The following is a 22,516-nucleotide window of genomic DNA, read 5'->3' on the forward strand; positions in this document are numbered from 1 at the left end:
GCTTTAATTTTTTTCATCACATCTTTGCTGTATTTGTGGCTAAAAAACAATTGTTATATTTATTCTCTTTCAACTTAATCAAGTAATGGCCACCTATACACTAAATTATGAACTCATCCAAGCCTAATTCACTAACCCTAATTTACCCAAATCTAATACCAAACCTAATAACCCATTTTTCCAAACCTTTTTCCAAACCTAATACCAAACCTAATTCTAACCCTATAATACAAAACATAATTCTTTTTTTTTTTTTGGTAAAGATACAAAACATAATTCTAATCCTACTCACAATATACCCCTCTTTTCTAAAAATTCTATTTATCAGAAGACCTGCAAATTTCACTGTATCAGAAGACCTGCAAATTCCTTTCATTAATACTCAAACCCATGCAATCTTCCATGTGTCTTCTATGAAAGATTTTTATCTGTATCTTCCATGCAACATTCCATCTGTCCAACATGCACTTCTTAAGTATATCCATGTTTCTCTATAAATACCACCAATTTACTCATCTACCTATCATCAACAAATCAACAAATTTCTCTTTACACAAAAATGGCTATATGCAGGCCATGTTTCTCTATAAATCCTCCATAAAAAATTCATCTATATTTTCATGTATCTTCTTCACCAGAGAACAAAAATCCCTACATCTTCATCTCACCTTTTTTTTTTCTCTCTCTAATATTTAGTATGGAATTAAAACCTTTCTCCCTCAATCCTTGATGGATTGCAACCACACCCAAGCAATTTCTTTCCCCTCTCAGTTACATTTTTCATATTATTTTCAAAGCTATGAATTTGATTTATGGTGGAAGATGCTAAATATATGTTATAGACATTTTTGTGTTGATGGAAGTAGAGGAGTGGAAGTAGACATTTTTGTTGCATCTAAGTTGATAGGTGAGAATTTTTTGTTGCCACCTCTTCACCTTAACTTTTTTTTTTTGTAATTTTTTTTCTCTAATTTCTGGAACTCTATGTTTGTCTCATGTATTTCCTTAATCTATTTTTTCTTTTTTGGTTAATTACAAAGGAGTTTGGTACTCTCTAAACTGAAAGGTAAATCATGGTTTCAATTATGCTTTAAATCTATTTGTTTTTGTTTCTTATTCCTTTGATTATGCAGTAAAAGATGATCATTATTATTTAATTTTTTTCTTCTTTTTTCCTCAGTTGTTCTCTATTTTCTCAGATTTATAATCTCTGCTGCCCACATCTTTATTTATCACAACTCAAAGGAACAAATTTTTCTCATGTTAGTCGGTAGTTGTGTATAAAACACAGTAAAGAAGAAGTTTTTGAAGATACAGGTACTTCCATCATATTATCCATGTTTGTTTTACTTTTATGTTTTCTTTTTCATTCATCTTACGCAACTATTATGATTTTTTTTTATATGGTTTCAATTATTATTATTATTGTCCCAATTGATTAATGAATGAATGGCAGGGGTGTTTACAACTGAGATAGATGCAGAACAAGGGATGTGGAACCAAACATTCTCATCAAGCAATCTAAACCAAACAATAACAATATATATTTTGTATTTTGCTGTCTTTGTCTTTTTAGCTGGAAAAAATTTTGTTCTGGAAAAAAAAGTGTAATGCTATTTTGTAGGGATAATTATTAACAAAAATATTTTATGGAAAGCAATCAAAGCGCATGCAACTACTAGCATCAAATATCTTATGGAGACCAAAATTTTAATTTTTTTTTTCATAAAATATTTGTTGTCTTTCCCGCTAAAAAGTTTTATTATATTTATTCCCATTCAATTTAATAAAGCAACAAGTTGACATTGTTCCTTTTGTTCTCAGGAGAAGAATTTTTGAAGATACAGGTACTTCCATCATATTTTCCATGTTTGTTTGTTTACTTTTGTGTTTTGTTTTGTTTTACTGCATTTCATGTAGAAAACTCATCTTATGCAACTATTATATATGATTTATTTATTTTTATATGGTTTCAATTATTATTATTGTCCCAATAAAACAAAACAAAACCTTAATTTGGTTTGTGTTGATTAATGAATGACAGGGTGTTTACAACAGAGATAAATGTAGAATAAGGGATGTGGAACCAAACATTCTCATCAAGAAGCTTGCAACCTAAACCAAACAATAACAATATATTTTGTATTTTGTTGTCTTTGTAGTTAAGTAAAAAAACGTATTTGTAGGGATAATTATTCCTAATTTTACTAAACATTCCTATTTTTACTCTCTCTTATTTAATCCATTTGTTTTCCTTCTCTCTCTAACTAAGCAAAAAAAAAAAAAAAAAGTGCATTCAATGCTATTTTGTAGGAAATTATTCCTAATTTTACTCAACACTCCTATTAAACACTAATTTAGTTCTTAACTCTAATTTAATTGGGTAGAATTTATTGTCGTATTTGTTGGAGGAATTTGAATTTCTAATAGTATGTCCCCATCCTAAAAAATAGTAAAAATACTCCTCTTTTTTTTTTGGTAGAGAAGTAAAAATACTCCTCTAACAAACTGATAATTCTCAAAAGAGAAAAATCTATAATATTTAAAATTCATAACCAAACTTATACGTAAATAATATACTCCTACATAGCACTAAAATAAAATAAAATTAGAGAGTAGTCATGTTATAAGTTTATTAATTCATGTTATAAATTAGAGAGTAGATTTTAGTGCTATAATTAGAGTGTATCACTAAACTTAAATGGGTTTATAATTATCGCTAAAGAATTTTAATAATTTTTTTACATATATTATGTTTTATTTTCCTAAATCTAATCTATTCTTTGTACCAAAAAAAAGAATTTTGTTATTCATCTCTATCATATTTATTGCAATGAATAGTGGAAATTGAACAACTTCAACATGCAGCCAAATAATATTTAAAATCTATTTTTTTATTCCATAGTAAAAGATGATCATCATTTGTACCAAAAATAATTAATTATAAATGATAATTACTGTATTATTTAAGCTTTAATTTTTTTCATCACATCTTTGCTGTATTTGTGGCTAAAAAACAATTGTTATATTTATTCTCTTTCAACTTAATCAAGTAATGGCCACCTATACACTAAATTATGAACTCATCCAAGCCTAATTCACTAACCCTAATTCACCCAAATCTAATACCAAACCTAATAACCCATTTTTCCAAACCTTTTTCCAAACCTAATACCAAACCTAATTCTAACCCTATAATACAAAACATAATTCTTTTTTTTTTTGGTAAAGATACAAAACATAATTCTAATCCTACTCACAATATACCCCTCTTTTCTAAAAATTCTATTTATCAGAAGACCTGCAAATTTCACTGTATCAGAAGACCTGCAAATTCCTTTGATTAATACTCAAACCCATGCAATCTTCCATGTGTCTTCTATGAAAGATTTTTATCTGTATCTTCCATGCAACATTCCATCTGTCCAACATGCACTTCTTAAGTATATCCATGTTTCTCTATAAATACCACCAATTTACTCATCTACCTATCATCAACAAATCAACAAATTTCTCTTTACACAAAAATGGCTATATGCAGGCCATGTTTCTCTATAAATCCTCCATAAAAAATTCATCTATATTTTCATGTATCTTCTTCACCAGAGAACAAAAATCCCTACATCTCTTCATCTCACCTTTTTTTTTTTTCTTTCTCTCTAATATCTAGTATGGAATTAAAACCTTTCTCCCTCAATCCTTGATGGATTGCAACCACACCCAAGCAATTTCTTTCCCCTCTCAGTTACATTTTTCATATTATTTTCAAAGCTATGAATTTGATTTATGGTGGAAGATGCTAAATATATGTTATAGACATTTTTGTGTTGATGGAAGTAGAGGAGTGGAAGTAGACATTTTTGTTGCATCTAAGTTGATAGGTGAGAATTTTTTGTTGCCACCTCTTCACCTTAACTTTTTTTTTTTTGTAATTTTTTTTCTCTAATTTCTGGAACTCTATGTTTGTCTCATGTATTTCCTTAATCTATTTTTTCTTTTTTGGTTAATTACAAAGGAGTTTGGTACTCTCTAAACTGAAAGGTAAATCATGGTTTCAATTATGCTTTAAATCTATTTGTTTTTGTTTCTTATTCCTTTGATTATGCAGTAAAAGATGATCATTATTATTTAATTTTTTTCTTCTTTTTTCCTCAGTTGTTCTCTATTTTCTCAGATTTATAATCTCTGCTGCCCACATCTTTATTTATCACAACTCAAAGGAACAAATTTTTCTCATGTTAGTCGGTAGTTGTGTATAAAACACGAGTAAAGAAGAAGTTTTTGAAGATACAGGTACTTCCATCATATTATCCATGTTTGTTTTACTTTTATGTTTTCTTTTTCATTCATCTTACGCAACTATTATGATTTTTTTTTATATGGTTTCAATTATTATTATTATTGTCCCAATTGATTAATGAATGAATGGCAGGGGTGTTTACAACTGAGATAGATGCAGAACAAGGGATGTGGAACCAAACATTCTCATCAAGCAATCTAAACCAAACAATAACAATATATATTTTGTATTTTGCTGTCTTTGTCTTTTTAGCTGGAAAAAATTTTGTTCTGGAAAAAAAAAGTGTAATGCTATTTTGTAGGGATAATTATTAACAAAAATATTTTATGGAAAGCAATCAAAGCGCATGCAACTACTAGCATCAAATATCTTATGGAGACCAAAATTTTAATTATTTTTTTCATAAAATATTTGTTGTCTTTCCCGCTAAAAAGTTTTATTATATTTATTCCCATTCAATTTAATAAAGCAACAAGTTGACATTGTTCCTTTTGTTCTCAGGAGAAGAATTTTTGAAGATACAGGTACTTCCATCATATTTTCCATGTTTGTTTGTTTACTTTTGTGTTTTGTTTTGTTTTACTGCATTTCATGTAGAAAACTCATCTTATGCAACTATTATATATGATTTATTTATTTTTATATGGTTTCAATTATTATTATTGTCCCAATAAAACAAAACAAAACCTTAATTTGGATTGTGTTGATTAATGAATGACAGGGTGTTTACAACAGAGATAAATGCAGAATAAGGGATGTGGAACCAAACATTCTCATCAAGAAGCTTGCAACCTAAACCAAACAATAACAATATATTTTGTATTTTGTTGTCTTTGTAGTTAAGTAAAAAAACGTATTTGTAGGGATAATTATTCCTAATTTTACTAAACATTCCTATTTTTACTCTCTCTTATTTAATCCATTTGTTTTCCTTCTCTCTCTAACTAAGCAAAAAAAAAAAAAAGAAGTGCATTCAATGCTATTTTGTAGGAAATTATTCCTAATTTTACTCAACACTCCTATTAAACACTAATTTAGTTCTTAACTCTAATTTAATTGGGTAGAATTTATTGTCGTATTTGTTGGAGGAATTTGAATTTCTAATAGTATGTCCCCATCCTAAAAAATAGTAAAAATACTCCTCTTTTTTTTTTTTGGTAGAGAAGTAAAAATACTCCTCTAACAAACTGATAATTCTCAAAAGAGAAAAATCTATAATATTTAAAATTCATAACCAAACTTATACGTAAATAATATACTCCTACATAGCACTAAAATAAAATAAAATTAGAGAGTAGTCATGTTATAAGTTTATTAATTCATGTTATAAATTAGAGAGTAGATTTTAGTGCTATAATTAGAGTGTATCACTAAACTTAAATGGGTTTATAATTATCGCTAAAGAATTTTAATAATTTTTTTACATATATTATGTTTTATTTTCCTAAATCTAATCTATTCTTTGTACCAAAAAAAAGAATTTTGTTATTCATCTCTATCATATTTATTGCAATGAATAGTGGAAATTGAACAACTTCAACATGCAGCCAAATAATATTTAAAATCTATTTTTTTATTCCATAGTAAAAGATGATCATCATTTGTACCAAAAATAATTAATTATAAATGATAATTACTGTATTATTTAAGCTTTAATTTTTTTCATCACATCTTTGCTGTATTTGTGGCTAAAAAACAATTGTTATATTTATTCTCTTTCAACTTAATCAAGTAATGGCCACCTATACACTAAATTATGAACTCATCCAAGCCTAATTCACTAACCCTAATTCACCCAAATCTAATACCAAACCTAATAACCCATTTTTCCAAACCTTTTTCCAAACCTAATACCAAACCTAATTCTAACCCTATAATACAAAACATAATTCTTTTTTTTTTTGGTAAAGATACAAAACATAATTCTAATCCTACTCACAATATACCCCTCTTTTCTAAAAATTCTATTTATCAGAAGACCTGCAAATTTCACTGTATCAGAAGACCTGCAAATTCCTTTGATTAATACTCAAACCCATGCAATCTTCCATGTGTCTTCTATGAAAGATTTTTATCTGTATCTTCCATGCAACATTCCATCTGTCCAACATGCACTTCTTAAGTATATCCATGTTTCTCTATAAATACCACCAATTTACTCATCTACCTATCATCAACAAATCAACAAATTTCTCTTTACACAAAAATGGCTATATGCAGGCCATGTTTCTCTATAAATCCTCCATAAAAAATTCATCTATATTTTCATGTATCTTCTTCACCAGAGAACAAAAATCCCTACATCTCTTCATCTCACCTTTTTTTTTTTTCTTTCTCTCTAATATCTAGTATGGAATTAAAACCTTTCTCCCTCAATCCTTGATGGATTGCAACCACACCCAAGCAATTTCTTTCCCCTCTCAGTTACATTTTTCATATTATTTTCAAAGCTATGAATTTGATTTATGGTGGAAGATGCTAAATATATGTTATAGACATTTTTGTGTTGATGGAAGTAGAGGAGTGGAAGTAGACATTTTTGTTGCATCTAAGTTGATAGGTGAGAATTTTTTGTTGCCACCTCTTCACCTTAACTTTTTTTTTTTTGTAATTTTTTTTCTCTAATTTCTGGAACTCTATGTTTGTCTCATGTATTTCCTTAATCTATTTTTTCTTTTTTGGTTAATTACAAAGGAGTTTGGTACTCTCTAAACTGAAAGGTAAATCATGGTTTCAATTATGCTTTAAATCTATTTGTTTTTGTTTCTTATTCCTTTGATTATGCAGTAAAAGATGATCATTATTATTTAATTTTTTTCTTCTTTTTTCCTCAGTTGTTCTCTATTTTCTCAGATTTATAATCTCTGCTGCCCACATCTTTATTTATCACAACTCAAAGGAACAAATTTTTCTCATGTTAGTCGGTAGTTGTGTATAAAACACGAGTAAAGAAGAAGTTTTTGAAGATACAGGTACTTCCATCATATTATCCATGTTTGTTTTACTTTTATGTTTTCTTTTTCATTCATCTTACGCAACTATTATGATTTTTTTTTATATGGTTTCAATTATTATTATTATTGTCCCAATTGATTAATGAATGAATGGCAGGGGTGTTTACAACTGAGATAGATGCAGAACAAGGGATGTGGAACCAAACATTCTCATCAAGCAATCTAAACCAAACAATAACAATATATATTTTGTATTTTGCTGTCTTTGTCTTTTTAGCTGGAAAAAATTTTGTTCTGGAAAAAAAAAGTGTAATGCTATTTTGTAGGGATAATTATTAACAAAAATATTTTATGGAAAGCAATCAAAGCGCATGCAACTACTAGCATCAAATATCTTATGGAGACCAAAATTTTAATTATTTTTTTCATAAAATATTTGTTGTCTTTCCCGCTAAAAAGTTTTATTATATTTATTCCCATTCAATTTAATAAAGCAACAAGTTGACATTGTTCCTTTTGTTCTCAGGAGAAGAATTTTTGAAGATACAGGTACTTCCATCATATTTTCCATGTTTGTTTGTTTACTTTTGTGTTTTGTTTTGTTTTACTGCATTTCATGTAGAAAACTCATCTTATGCAACTATTATATATGATTTATTTATTTTTATATGGTTTCAATTATTATTATTGTCCCAATAAAACAAAACAAAACCTTAATTTGGATTGTGTTGATTAATGAATGACAGGGTGTTTACAACAGAGATAAATGCAGAATAAGGGATGTGGAACCAAACATTCTCATCAAGAAGCTTGCAACCTAAACCAAACAATAACAATATATTTTGTATTTTGTTGTCTTTGTAGTTAAGTAAAAAAACGTATTTGTAGGGATAATTATTCCTAATTTTACTAAACATTCCTATTTTTACTCTCTCTTATTTAATCCATTTGTTTTCCTTCTCTCTCTAACTAAGCAAAAAAAAAAAAAAGAAGTGCATTCAATGCTATTTTGTAGGAAATTATTCCTAATTTTACTCAACACTCCTATTAAACACTAATTTAGTTCTTAACTCTAATTTAATTGGGTAGAATTTATTGTCGTATTTGTTGGAGGAATTTGAATTTCTAATAGTATGTCCCCATCCTAAAAAATAGTAAAAATACTCCTCTTTTTTTTTTTGGTAGAGAAGTAAAAATACTCCTCTAACAAACTGATAATTCTCAAAAGAGAAAAATCTATAATATTTAAAATTCATAACCAAACTTATACGTAAATAATATACTCCTACATAGCACTAAAATAAAATAAAATTAGAGAGTAGTCATGTTATAAGTTTATTAATTCATGTTATAAATTAGAGAGTAGATTTTAGTGCTATAATTAGAGTGTATCACTAAACTTAAATGGGTTTATAATTATCGCTAAAGAATTTTAATAATTTTTTTACATATATTATGTTTTATTTTCCTAAATCTAATCTATTCTTTGTACCAAAAAAAAGAATTTTGTTATTCATCTCTATCATATTTATTGCAATGAATAGTGGAAATTGAACAACTTCAACATGCAGCCAAATAATATTTAAAATCTATTTTTTTATTCCATAGTAAAAGATGATCATCATTTGTACCAAAAATAATTAATTATAAATGATAATTACTGTATTATTTAAGCTTTAATTTTTTTCATCACATCTTTGCTGTATTTGTGGCTAAAAAACAATTGTTATATTTATTCTCTTTCAACTTAATCAAGTAATGGCCACCTATACACTAAATTATGAACTCATCCAAGCCTAATTCACTAACCCTAATTCACCCAAATCTAATACCAAACCTAATAACCCATTTTTCCAAACCTTTTTCCAAACCTAATACCAAACCTAATTCTAACCCTATAATACAAAACATAATTCTTTTTTTTTTTTTGGTAAAGATACAAAACATAATTCTAATCCTACTCACAATATACCCCTCTTTTCTAAAAATTCTATTTATCAGAAGACCTGCAAATTTCACTGTATCAGAAGACCTGCAAATTCCTTTCATTAATACTCAAACCCATGCAATCTTCCATGTGTCTTCTATGAAAGATTTTTATCTGTATCTTCCATGCAACATTCCATCTGTCCAACATGCACTTCTTAAGTATATCCATGTTTCTCTATAAATACCACCAATTTACTCATCTACCTATCATCAACAAATCAACAAATTTCTCTTTACACAAAAATGGCTATATGCAGGCCATGTTTCTCTATAAATCCTCCATAAAAAATTCATCTATATTTTCATGTATCTTCTTCACCAGAGAACAAAAATCCCTACATCTCTTCATCTCACCTTTTTTTTTTCTCTCTAATATCTAGTATGGAATTAAAACCTTTCTCCCTCAATCCTTGATGGATTGCAACCACACCCAAGCAATTTCTTTCCCCTCTCAGTTACATTTTTCATATTATTTTCAAAGCTATGAATTTGATTTATGGTGGAAGATGCTAAATATATGTTATAGACATTTTTGTGTTGATGGAAGTAGAGGAGTGGAAGTAGACATTTTTGTTGCATCTAAGTTGATAGGTGAGAATTTTTTGTTGCCACCTCTTCACCTTAACTTTTTTTTTTGTAATTTTTTTTCTCTAATTTCTGGAACTCTATGTTTGTCTCATGTATTTCCTTAATCTATTTTTTCTTTTTTGGTTAATTACAAAGGAGTTTGGTACTCTCTAAACTGAAAGGTAAATCATGGTTTCAATTATGCTTTAAATCTATTTGTTTTTGTTTCTTATTCCTTTGATTATGCAGTAAAAGATGATCATTATTATTTAATTTTTTTCTTCTTTTTTCCTCAGTTGTTCTCTATTTTCTCAGATTTATAATCTCTGCTGCCCACATCTTTATTTATCACAACTCAAAGGAACAAATTTTTCTCATGTTAGTCGGTAGTTGTGTATAAAACACGAGTAAAGAAGAAGTTTTTGAAGATACAGGTACTTCCATCATATTATCCATGTTTGTTTTACTTTTATGTTTTCTTTTTCATTCATCTTACGCAACTATTATGATTTTTTTTTATACGGTTTCAATTATTATTATTATTATTGTCCCAATTGATTAGTGAATGAATGGCAGGGGTGTTTACAACTGAGATAGATGCAGAACAAGGGATGTGGAACCAAACATTCTCATCAAGCAATCTAAACCAAACAATAACAATATATATTTTGTATTTTGCTGTCTTTGTCTTTTTAGCTGGAAAAAATTTTGTTCTGAAAAAAAAAGTGTAATGCTATTTTGTAGGGATAATTATTAACAAAAATATTTTATGGAAAGCAATCAAAGCGCATGCAACTACTAGCATCAAATATCTTATGGAGACCAAAATTTTAATTTTTTTTTTTCATAAAATATTTGTTGTCTTTCCAGCTAAAAAGTTTTATTATATTTATTCCCATTCAATTTAATAAAGCAACAAGTTGACATTGTTCCTTTTGTTCTCAGGAGAAGAATTTTTGAAGATACAGGTACTTCCATCATATTTTCCATGTTTGTTTGTTTACTTTTGTGTTTTGTTTTGTTTTACTGCATTTCATGTAGAAAACTCATCTTATGCAACTATTATATATGATTTATTTATTTTTATATGGTTTCAATTATTATTATTGTCCCAATAAAACAAAACAAAACCTTAATTTGGTTTGTGTTGATTAATGAATGACAGGGTGTTTACAACAGAGATAAATGCAGAATAAGGGATGTGGAACCAAACATTCTCATCAAGAAGCTTGCAACCTAAACCAAACAATAACAATATATTTTGTATTTTGTTGTCTTTGTAGTTAAGTAAAAAAACGTATTTGTAGGGATAATTATTCCTAATTTTACTAAACATTCCTATTTTTACTCTCTCTTGTTTAATCCATTTGTTTTCCTTCTCTCTCTAACTAAGCAAAAAAAAAAAAGAAGTGCATTCAAAGCTATTTTGTAGGAAATTATTCCTAATTTTACTCAACACTCCTATTAAACACTAATTTAGTTCTTAACTCTAATTTAATTGGGTAGAATTTATTGTCGTATTTGTTGGAGGAATTTGAATTTCTAATAGTATGTCCCCATCCTAAAAAATAGTAAAAATACTCCTCTTTTTTTTTTGGTAGAGAAGTAAAAATACTCCTCTAACAAACTGATAATTCTCAAAAGAGAAAAATCTATAATATTTAAAATTCATAACCAAACTTATACGGAAATAATATACTCCTACATAGCACTAAAATAAAATAAAATTAGAGAGTAGTCATGTTATAAGTTTATTAATTCATGTTATAAATTAGAGAGTAGATTTTAGTGCTATAATTAGAGTGTATCACTAAACTTAAATGGGTTTATAATTATCGCTAAAGAATTTTAATAATTTTTTTACATATATTATGTTTTATTTTCCTAAATCTAATCTATTCTTTGTACCAAAAAAAAGAATTTTGTTATTCATCTCTATCATATTTATTGCAATGAATAGTGGAAACTGAACAACTTCAACATGCAGCCAAATAATATTTAAAATCTATTTTTTTATTCCATAGTAAAAGATGATCATCATTTGTACCAAAAATAATTAATTATAAATGATAATTACTGTATTATTTAAGCTTTAATTTTTTTCATCACATCTTTGTTGTATTTGTGGCTAAAAAACAATTGTTATATTTATTCTCTTTCAACTTAATCAAGTAATGGCCACCTATACACTAAGCCAGAAAAAACGTGTAGCCAAAATGTTAAAGCAATCTTGGTGAAAATAGTTCATATTTATTGATATTTACAACTTTTAGGAATTAGATGGATCCGTAAAAAGGGGGTGGGGGGTGGGTGGGTTAGATAAATAATTAGATATATATTTATTGTTGCCTAATTTTACTCAATACTCCTATTTTTACTCTTTGATATTTAATCCCTTTATTTTGCTTCCGTCTCTCAACACTCTTTTTATGTAATCCCTATTTTACTTCTGAACTCTTAAGTATAGAAATTTTGATTAAAACAATTAAATTAGTTTATAATCAAATGTTTTTAGTCATTTATCCAAAGTCCAATTACAGCTTAAATAAATATCAATAACTTTATTATCCGCTAACCAAGATCAAGATACCACTAGAGTGAGATACTTAAACACTAATAGAATTTATTTTTTTGGTAGAAAACATTAAAAGGATTTAAGTAAGACAATAATTGAATTGTAAATTTAGTTTGAATTGAATTAATTGCAATCCAACAATGCATGCACACCAAATTTTTATGGGTCTAACATTGATACGTTTCATCTCTCTCATACTGATAGAATTTGACTAATATCCACCAATGCATGCACATCAAATAAATGGAATGACATACTTAAATGTTGATAGAATTTGAGTAATACTTAAATGCTGATATAAGGTGAGAGCAGCTTTGCTCAAAAGGAATACTTCCATGCTTCCACTCTGTGCAGATTATAAATGCTCAACCTATATATCCCTAATTCTAACCCTAAATTCTAATTTCTAACCATAATTCTCCCTAACCCTAAACCTTCTTTTTCCTCTCTAACCCTAAACCCTCTTCTTCATCATTAATTGCTTATTCTTTCAAAAGTCAAAAGACATGCAAAAAGTCATGTGTCTTCCAACCTAAACTCTCTATCTTTCTCCCTAACCCTATGGTCTTCTTCAAAACCGTGTTTTTCTACTTCTTTGTCATTAACTTCTTCTTCCTCATTAATTAACAAGAAACATGCAAACATTACATGTTTCAAATTCACTCTTATATTCTCTCCACTCTTCTACTTCCACTCCGGGAACTCCAACATACTAACTCATGAGGCATTTGATTGCATGCATTCTAATTGGACATAAGAGAGAGAGAGAATAAATTGGAATTATGGGCAGATCACAGTTTTTATCTCATAAAATTTTTAAAATCACTATTATAAGTTATTACCGATAAAAAATTATAATTCACGGGGAGATGACCATTTTTATATACGATAAATTTTTAGAAATCACTATTACAAGTTATTACTGATAAAAATTTATAATTCATGGGGAGATGACCATTTTTATTGATGATACAAAAATTTAAAATCACTATTACAAATTATTAATATTAATGATAAAAAATTATAATAAACGGGGAGATGACAATTTTCATAGCTGATAAAACTATAAAATCACAATTACAAATTATTACTGATAAAAATTTATAATTCACGGGGAGATGATAATTTTTATCGCTAATAAATAAATTTAAATTACTGTTACAAGTTTTTTTTAATAATACTATTACATATAATTACGGATAAAAATTTATAATTGACAGGAAGATGAAAATTTTTATCGCTAATAAAAGTTACACATATCACGGGTCTTGAAAGCTTCACTATAAAATTCGGTGTGATGGATATCCAAATGTTAATTTAAAACTTGGAAGACACACTTTAGCTCATGGAAAACACTAGGATCCTACACATGTTACTCCACCCAAATGTGCTTATAATTATAGGACCATAAAAGCAATAATATGTGCTTATAACTATAGGACCATAAAAGCAATAATTTTCAACCAAAAAGATTCGCAGAATAGAACTAAATTACTTTTGTTGATATAAACATGGTACTTATAATTTTTTTTGTCATGTGGTGTTTATCCAAAAGAACTACTTTATCTAAAATTAATTGGCTCTATTTATGTATTTTGGAAGCAAGCAATGTCCAATTAGAAGCACTAGAAAATGTGCAACACACTAATCAAGTAACTAAACTTCTTATATTCCTCTTATACATATACAGTTAAATTTGAAACCCATATTATTGAATCATAATTGCTACTTTTTAGGGGAGGGGTGTATTCATGGTTACCAATATTTTATATGGATCGCTACATCATCATTGCTACTTTTTAGGAAGTATTGAGCATTTAATGTTATATTTTTTCATAACTCCTTCACTATTATAAGTTATTACCGATGAAGATTTATAATTTACATAAAAATGATAATTTTTATCACTGACAAAAGTTTAAAATGATTATTATAAGTTATTACTGATAAAAATTTATAATTGACGGGGAAATGCATTTTTTATTGCCAATAAAAATTTGTGCCATTTTTTATAATTGACGGGGAAATGGATATATTTTTATGGGAAGATGACAATTTTCACCTCTGATAGAAATTTTAAAATCACAATACAAATTATTACTAATAAAAATTTATAATTCATGGGGAGATGATAATTTTTATCGCTAATAAATAAATTTAAATTACTATTACAAGTTTTTTTAATAATACTATTACATGTAATTACTGATAAAAATTTATAATTGACAGAGAGATAAAAAAATTTATCGCTAATAAAAATTTTAAAATCACTACTACAAAAACACCAAATAATAAGGTGGTTCATTTCAAAATTTCACTTTTCATAGGTGTACGCGTACAACCTTAGGAACTTTTAATTTCACCATCTTTTATTAACTTTTTCTTAACTTGCTATCATCTCTAAATCACTTGAACAATTGTGTTTAGTTTGCATCTATGTTTGTAATGATAACTTTTGCTTAGTCCACAATTATGATTAAGTTATATCATTCTCTTAATTTAAATCAACAACCATGATTGGGGAGATGACCATTTTTATTGATGATAAAAAAATTTAAAATCATTATTACAAATTATTAATGATAAAAAATTATATTAAAGGGGGAGAAATTATTACTGATAAAAATTTATAATTTACGATATCGGAAAAAATTATAAATCACGAGGATATGACAATTTTTATCGCAAAATTACAAATTTAAAAATCACTTTTACAAGTTATTACTAATAAAAAATTCTAATTCACTTGGAGATGACAATTTTTATTGCTCATAAGGATTTTAAAATTACCATTATAAGTTATTACTTATAAAAATTTATAATTGACGGGGAGATGAAATTTCTTATCGCTAATAAAATTTTTAAAATTACTATTACAAAAACATCAAATAATAAAATGATTGTTTAATTTATTATGATCAACAACATTCATGATTGACATAAAAATGATGTTCCGCCGAACCCGTGCAATGCACGGGCCAGCGACTAGTTTGTTTATTAATTAATGGATGTAGTTTTTTGTGGGAAAAGTCTCTCTATCGATCGTAGTTGGTTCAGTGATGACAGCTAATTAGCCAGCGTTGATACTGACTAGTGACATATTCATGTAAAGTCGGCAAGTAATTTTCACAGTTTCATATATTATAGTATGTCTAATGTCAATTATCAGATTGAGATTGATTCTCATTCTGCTGTATATTTTGCTGCAATGGTTCGTGAAATTTATGCAGAGATAAATAGTTTTCTCATGTTGAGTCAAAGTATCACAATACTAAAAAATCTCACATTACTTCAAAAAAATGAAAATTACTACGCTAGAAGGAGGGCCTATACCACGCATAAGGGTTAGTATATTCTTTAATCCCTTAGCCTCTGCTAGAGAGGTATTATTCTGTTCTAGATTCTAAACAAGTGTCATAGACAATATGAGTTGAGGTGATGTCTAATCATGCCAAAATTGGCACACATATTACAATGCAAATTGAATAGTATCTTTGTGGAAAATCAACATTATGATCGTATTTAATTATTTTTGACTAAGTTCTCCGATGAAACCTCAAGATGGGAAGAAGCACTATTAGCAAGAGGAATGCTAGTGATCCAAGGAGAGACAGAATAATGGAGGCAGCCACTTGGTGACAAAACTTATCAAAGACATTACACACTTTGTTCCATCTTACATGAGAGTTTCCTTGGTAGCCAAGGAGACCAATTGCACCCGCGGCACCGATGCCGGAAAATAACAAAGCCACCATCAATGCGTCAAGTAAAGTGACCAATTTTCCCAATAACACTTTCCTTTTACCTCTATTTAGGAAGGTAAGTAGCATAGAGATAGCTCCATATGTGCATGCTATTACATTTGCCACCAGAAAGTAGCTTTTGTACATGAAAAGGGATATTTGTTAGTCACTTAAGAAATACTAAATAACTTAAAAACATGTAAAATTATCAAGGTTTGGCATAAAAGTATAAATATATAATAAAAAGTAATCCAAAATGAGAATCATAATTTTTTTTTGGGACATACTTGAGAAGTTTTTAAAAGTTGAGAGACCAATTTAAATAAAAAATAATTGAAAAGGGGACTAATATGCAAATTTTGATAAATTTAGGGATCAATTTGCATAATTTAAAAGAATTAGAAGGACCAATTTATATTGTAGAGAGTACTGAATATTGAATTTCATATTTTTAAGTTTGATAAAATACTTCATTCCGTAAAAAAAAACTTCATAAAATTCATCCATTTTAAAAAATTATTCAAATTTATCATAAAAATAAAATTACAAAGAAGAAATTTGACTACCCTTGAAAATTATATTAACACAAATTCTCTAGTCCAAACACACTTTAAAGGTTCACCTTTGAACTTATTTTTTACATGTCCACAAAATCACCTATTTTAAACAAAATAATTGTTTAAGCCATGTATATAGATACAATTTGGATACACTATTAGAATTTTATTTATTTATTTATTTTTGGTAATAGAATTTTATTTATTTACTTAATTTATTTATTACTTTTTCTCATTTTCTCAATTACATTTGAAGTTATAAATAAAATGATATAATTTTATATGGCATGCGAAGAAGGCACTTTGGGTTTTTTTTTTTTTAATCATGATATATATAAAATTTTCACCATCAGCGATCAAATCTATGACTGTTTAGAATTTATATCTCTTATTACTAAGATCGATTCATTCTTAATTCAGTTATTTATGTTGAAATAAAATTACTCAATTTTAGAAAATCCAATGTGTTACACAAAACCAATTAAGAAGCATGATATCAACACGGTTGAATTTAATGAAAAGATTTAGACTCCCACAACATGAAAAATCCAATTTCGAATCTAGATGTCACAAATGCCATGCATCAAACACTACCTCAAATGGAATTATCTTTATCTTTATGAAAAATAAAAATAGAAGAGAATAATATGAGAACTTACACAAAGGCAGAGAGGTAATGCCACTTAGCATAAACATCAATATTCAAAGGAGGCAATGAATCTACAAGTTTGATGGGAACAACTTTGGACTGCTTATCCAACCCAATAACAATAGCAGCAGCAATGGTGAGAACAAAAGCCAAAAGCCTAAGAACCAATTCCCAAGAACCACCAGCAGTAGTAGGTTTTATCGTTGCCAATTCATGATGATCTCTTTCATAATTCCCTTCTACCCCATCAATATTAATGGCCTTACTCTCACCCTCCATTTTAACAAACAAAACAAGATCTAGCTAGCACAAACCTTAATTATTATGCTCAAATATTGGGGTGGTGTTAATAGAAAGAGCATGATCATAGTCTTATAAATAGTGCATGTGATGAAACTTGGAAACACGCAAGTTTGCATTCAATATGAATACCGCAGATATTGTTGACTAATGTTACTATGTTATGGTCCGTTTGATCTGCAAAATATAAGATAGAACAACACATGACAATGTTTAAAGTGTTGAACAAATTGTCTTGGAAACACGGTACAATCGAATTGAAGTTGTCATGTCTAGTACTTTATTTTTTTTTAACAGTCAAACGCACTCTAACATAGTAAATACAAAATAAATATTACAAGTAATTTAATTCTAGGTTTTAAATAAAATCGATATTTATCTTCTTCTTTTTTTTTTTATTTATTTATCATCTTTTCTATTTATGAGTGAACTTGACTATTGTGATAGTCGGTATGTTGTCCACAAGTAATGAATACAGTACAAGAGATGGAAGCATGCAACTGCCAACTGTTCATGTGATGTGAATACTAGCTTTGCCCATTTCTTCATAAACTCCAACTTACTAACCATATAGTTAAGGATTGCATTGAATTCCCAAATAAAATTTCAAATTTATTTGAACTGCAGATTAATTGGAATTTGTTTCCTCTAAAGTAAATAAAATATAAATTGAGATAACTAAAAAATTGGATTCACGTAGAACAATTCTTGATTAGACTTTATTTATTTTGCGGCCGAATTCTACAGTTTATTTTTCACACTGTATTAAATCCGAGTCATTCATTTAAGATCATACGACTCTAATGTTACACACAGTTTTATGATTAAAACAATCTCAGTCACCGATTATGAATCGAACGGCCGAAATCAGTCACCGTATACAACCATAGCAATATCTTTCAAATTTGCAATTTTATATATCAGAGTTGGTAGGAATTGAACTCAAATTTCTTACTAAATGTCAATCAAAGTAGAAAATTGTCGTTGTAGTACTATATCGATTCATACAACAACCATAGCAATATCTTTCAAATTTGCAATACTAATTGAATTCAAACCAATTAAATCCAACTAAGAGCACATTATAAATTTTTTTTGACATAAAGAGCACATTATAAATTATTTGATTAAAAAATCACTTCTTTTAAACACAAAATATTTTTTTTTTTTTTTGACAAAACCACAAAAATATGTTTTTTTTTTTGACAAATTATTTGTACTTGTAATCGCTGTACAATTTGACTATAAATTTGTACTTGAAACATTGCCATAAATTTGAAAAGTAGCGGAATACTTCCTCCATCACATAATATTTGACTATTTTACCATTTTAGACATATTCAAAAGAAATTCTTTAAATTTATTAAAAAAAAAAAAGGGTATTACTTGTAGAAAACACTCAAGTCGCTATAAGTTTTAGGTGGTGGTAGTAAATGTTAAAGTAATTCATACCATTTGAGGTTGTAAAAGTTGTATATATAGGCTAATAAATTTGGCATTGGATCAATAGAAGTGACATTGAGTTTGATTTCACCCAAAAGTTTAGTTCAAAACGATAAGAGAGTGCAACCGAAAAAAGTAACTAATATTACGATGAAAAAAGTAAAATGTCAACTACCCTCTGAAAATTTAAAATTTGTCAAATATCTCCTTGAAATTTGGAAATATGCAAATATTCCCCCTGAAATTGTAAAACATTAATCAAATTGCTTATGTTTCGTTTACTCCATCTATTTTGATGAGGAAAAGAGAGGAAAAGATGGACGAGACAAGAATTGATAAAGGGTATGATGTTGGTGATTGGTGTTTCTTGTTTGGTTCTGAATCTGATGACTCAGATTGGTCTATTGGGCGGTTAGAACCTCTTGGTTCTGATTTTGAAAGCAATGATAATGATGAGGGGATGATTCTAGTGATGATAGTTTTGTTGGTTTGGTTCCTTATTATTCACCTGGTTGCAAGGAAGTTGAAGGCTCGAAACAATGTGCTTTTGAAGACTCAAAATAGACGGAGCAAACGGAGTAAGAAGCAATTTGATTGATATTTTACAATTTCAGGGGTATTTGTCTATTTCTAAATTTCATGGGGTATTTGATAAATTTTGAAATTTCAGGAGATATTTGGCATTTCACTCAAAAATGAAATGGTAAATTGGATTTTTCGTAAAAATGAGGGTGTAGGGATAAAATATGACGGATAGTTTTTTTTTTTTTTTTTTTTTATAAAAGGAAGACTTTTTTGTTTTTCATATTGGTAATAGGATTCCGGTCACAAATGGGAAAGTTGATTCCTCAATGCAATGCTAACTAAACAAGATTGCAATCATTTGGTTCATCCAAATCAGACTATCCTGAATCAAATACTTTTAATTTTGGTTCTTTTGAGTTTAAGTGGTTAATGAGTTCATTTTTAAGATGAATCGTTTAGGAAAATTCGAGTTCAATTTTGATGAAAACAATTATTAACAAAATTTTACTTATTAATTTGCTACCGAACTTTAAATTACCGGAGTGTTATTCTCCAAGATGATTAATAAAAAAACAAAACAAAAAATATTGCAATCAATATTTTTTTTCAATAGAAATCGCCAACATTTATTATGATTGTGAGCTGTATAGTATAGATTGAGAACATGAGCACCACCTGTCTACCATTCCCCGTCAACTATGGATTTTAGTTGTGTGTAAACCACATTGTGGTAGCCTTCAATCTTTCATCTTTATAAATTATGAACCCATCCAAGCCTAATTCACCCAAACCTAATACCAAACCTAATAACCCCTTTTTCCAAACCTAATACCAAACCTAATTCTAACCCTATAATACAAAACCTACTCACCTTCTTTGATTTCTCGATAAAATATATACCACTCTGAAAATCTAAAATTTTCATTTATCAGATGAGAAGACCTGCAAATTTCAGTGTCAGATATCTTCACATTCCTTTCATGCAATCTTCCATATGTGTCCCCTCTTATCTAAAATTAAAAATCTAAAAATTCTATTTATCATATCAGAAGACCTGCAAATTCCTTTCATGCAATCTTCCATGAGTCTTCTATGGAAGATTTCTCCCTGTATCTTCCATGCAACATTCCATCTGTCCAACATATTGTATCCATGTTTCTCTATAAATATCATCAATCTACTCATCTATCATCAACAAATCAACCATCATCTCTCTTGACACAAAGATGACTAACTCAGGTGAACATCTTTTATGCATATGATTTATCTTGATGAAATGGTAGATTTACAATTTCATTCTTATGCTTTCTTTGCCAATTTAGTTTCAATTAATCTAAGTTTCTATGAATCTCTTTATTTTTATATAGGGTGAACTTGAAGAAGGATGTGCTTATGTTTTTGAAAAATTTATGGTTGGTAAGAATAATGTTACTTTCAAGAGTACTCTCCATAAACACAAACACATGCTTGATTTTTTTCTTTCTTTTCTTTTTTAGTAAAAAAAAAAAATCATAGCAGAATTTAATTTGATGCTTGGTGCAAAAATATAGGACATTTGTTGCTATTTTTTAGTGTTGCTTCCTATTTTTTTTTATGCTTACTGTACCAGATTTTATTTATTTTTATGCTCACTGTTGTTGTTCTTGCTTTTTCCCTTTTTTTCTCTTTAATCTGTTAATTATTTATGATTATTAATAATTATAAAAAAAAAAAAACAAGAAACTGAAATTGGGGGAGGGGGAGGGGGCAGCGCTGCTTCTGCAGCTGCTGTCTATTTTTAAATTTTTTAATATATATTTTAATCAAATAAAATATTATAATTATTATATAAATTAAAGTAATATTAATTATTATGATGTGTTTGTTATGCGAATAGTCTCTATTTATTGGATATGAATTTGCATTAAACAATATAAAAAGTCAATTTTTAAAAAGTTAATTACACAATTTTGAAAAAAAATGTTGCTATATAATATGTCCCTTTAGGACACATATTAATATTAACATTTTTATAAATAAAATCGTATATCAAGTCTTAACAATTTTTTTAACTATCATATGCTAATATATTATGGCTTTATTTTAACTTTGAGTACAATATTGTGGCTTTATTTTTGCTAATACTAATAAATTTGTATATTTGTTACAGCTTAAAACCATTGACAAGAGAAAAAAGAATCTTCCCTATTTTTTGAACATATTGGATTAGCATGAAATCAATGAAAAGAGAGTCATGCATACTTTCCAAGATGGAAACCTATGAGTTTGAGTTTCATAGTGCAAGTGTTTTGTTTGTCATTTTTTAGCTTCTTTTGATGAACATGAAATATATAAGTGGTTTGTAAAAAATTGAATTGAGAATATTTTTATGAACAAGAAGATTTCTATGTATACATGAGCAAATACATAGAGTAAGTGCTTCGGTAAATTAACTAATCTCCAATTTAAATCAAGAATCATCATCTCCATCATAACTATTGCCTTCACTGAGAGATGACAATTTTGATCGCTGATAAAAATTTTAAAATCACTATTACAAATTATTACTGATAAAAAATTTATAATTGACCGGAGAGATGATATTTTTTATCGCTAATAAAAATTTGTGTCAAATAGATATGGTGTTTCAATCATGTTATGCCATTCTAACCGGTCTCACATATTCATCTATTCTCTAATGGTCATTTGCAAAATGTAGATTCCTCTACTTCCTTGAGTAAAATTGACATCACAAGCTTTGCATGCATTGGCTATTAATCTATCCCTCTTTTTCCATAAACCAAGCATCATTGATCATTCTATCACAAATTCTCTAAGCCATATTCACTCAACTCTCCTTCTTAACTTATATAAATTTTAAAATAAGAGTTTAATTTGTATGCATTGTCAGTGTAAAGTTTTTATACATGTCACG

The 22,516-nt window shown here is 28.0% G+C and overlaps 1 protein-coding gene and 5 long non-coding RNA genes across 6 annotated transcripts; 5 read left to right on the forward strand and 1 right to left on the reverse strand.

Moving 5' to 3' along the window:
- Positions 1 to 702: 702 nt before the first annotated feature.
- LOC123923651 lies at positions 703 to 2,075 on the forward strand. The gene is made up of 4 exons (XR_006814457.1): positions 703 to 907; positions 1,041 to 1,066; positions 1,200 to 1,317; positions 1,457 to 2,075. It is a non-coding gene; the product is annotated as an uncharacterized LOC123923651 (long non-coding RNA).
- Positions 2,076 to 3,493: 1,418 nt separating this feature from the next.
- On the forward strand, positions 3,494 to 5,277 carry LOC123882330. Its single transcript, XR_006799771.1, has 5 exons — positions 3,494 to 3,881; positions 4,016 to 4,041; positions 4,175 to 4,293; positions 4,433 to 4,824; positions 5,022 to 5,277. It is a non-coding gene; the product is annotated as an uncharacterized LOC123882330 (long non-coding RNA).
- A 1,195-nt stretch (positions 5,278 to 6,472) lies between these two features.
- On the forward strand, positions 6,473 to 8,389 carry LOC123882331. Its single transcript, XR_006799772.1, has 5 exons — positions 6,473 to 6,860; positions 6,995 to 7,020; positions 7,154 to 7,272; positions 7,412 to 7,803; positions 8,001 to 8,389. It is a non-coding gene; the product is annotated as an uncharacterized LOC123882331 (long non-coding RNA).
- Positions 8,390 to 9,471: 1,082 nt separating this feature from the next.
- LOC123923415 lies at positions 9,472 to 11,264 on the forward strand. The gene is made up of 5 exons (XR_006814394.1): positions 9,472 to 9,834; positions 9,967 to 9,992; positions 10,126 to 10,244; positions 10,387 to 10,778; positions 10,976 to 11,264. It is a non-coding gene; the product is annotated as an uncharacterized LOC123923415 (long non-coding RNA).
- A 4,272-nt stretch (positions 11,265 to 15,536) lies between these two features.
- LOC123923177 (CASP-like protein 1E1) lies at positions 15,537 to 17,739 on the reverse strand. Its single transcript, XM_045975848.1, has 2 exons — positions 17,345 to 17,739; positions 15,537 to 16,264 (listed from the first exon to the last, which is right to left on the reverse strand). The coding sequence occupies exons 1-2, from the start codon at positions 17,611 to 17,613 to the stop codon at positions 15,922 to 15,924; spliced, it is 612 nt and encodes a 203-aa protein (XP_045831804.1). The 5' UTR covers positions 17,614 to 17,739; the 3' UTR covers positions 15,537 to 15,921.
- Positions 17,740 to 20,479: 2,740 nt separating this feature from the next.
- On the forward strand, positions 20,480 to 21,983 carry LOC123923730. Its single transcript, XR_006814486.1, has 3 exons — positions 20,480 to 20,841; positions 20,970 to 21,018; positions 21,752 to 21,983. It is a non-coding gene; the product is annotated as an uncharacterized LOC123923730 (long non-coding RNA).
- Positions 21,984 to 22,516: the final 533 nt, after the last annotated feature.

Source organism: Trifolium pratense, linkage group LG4 (genome assembly GCF_020283565.1).
Source record: "Trifolium pratense cultivar HEN17-A07 linkage group LG4, ARS_RC_1.1, whole genome shotgun sequence".
Classification (NCBI taxonomy): domain Eukaryota; kingdom Viridiplantae; phylum Streptophyta; class Magnoliopsida; order Fabales; family Fabaceae; genus Trifolium; species Trifolium pratense.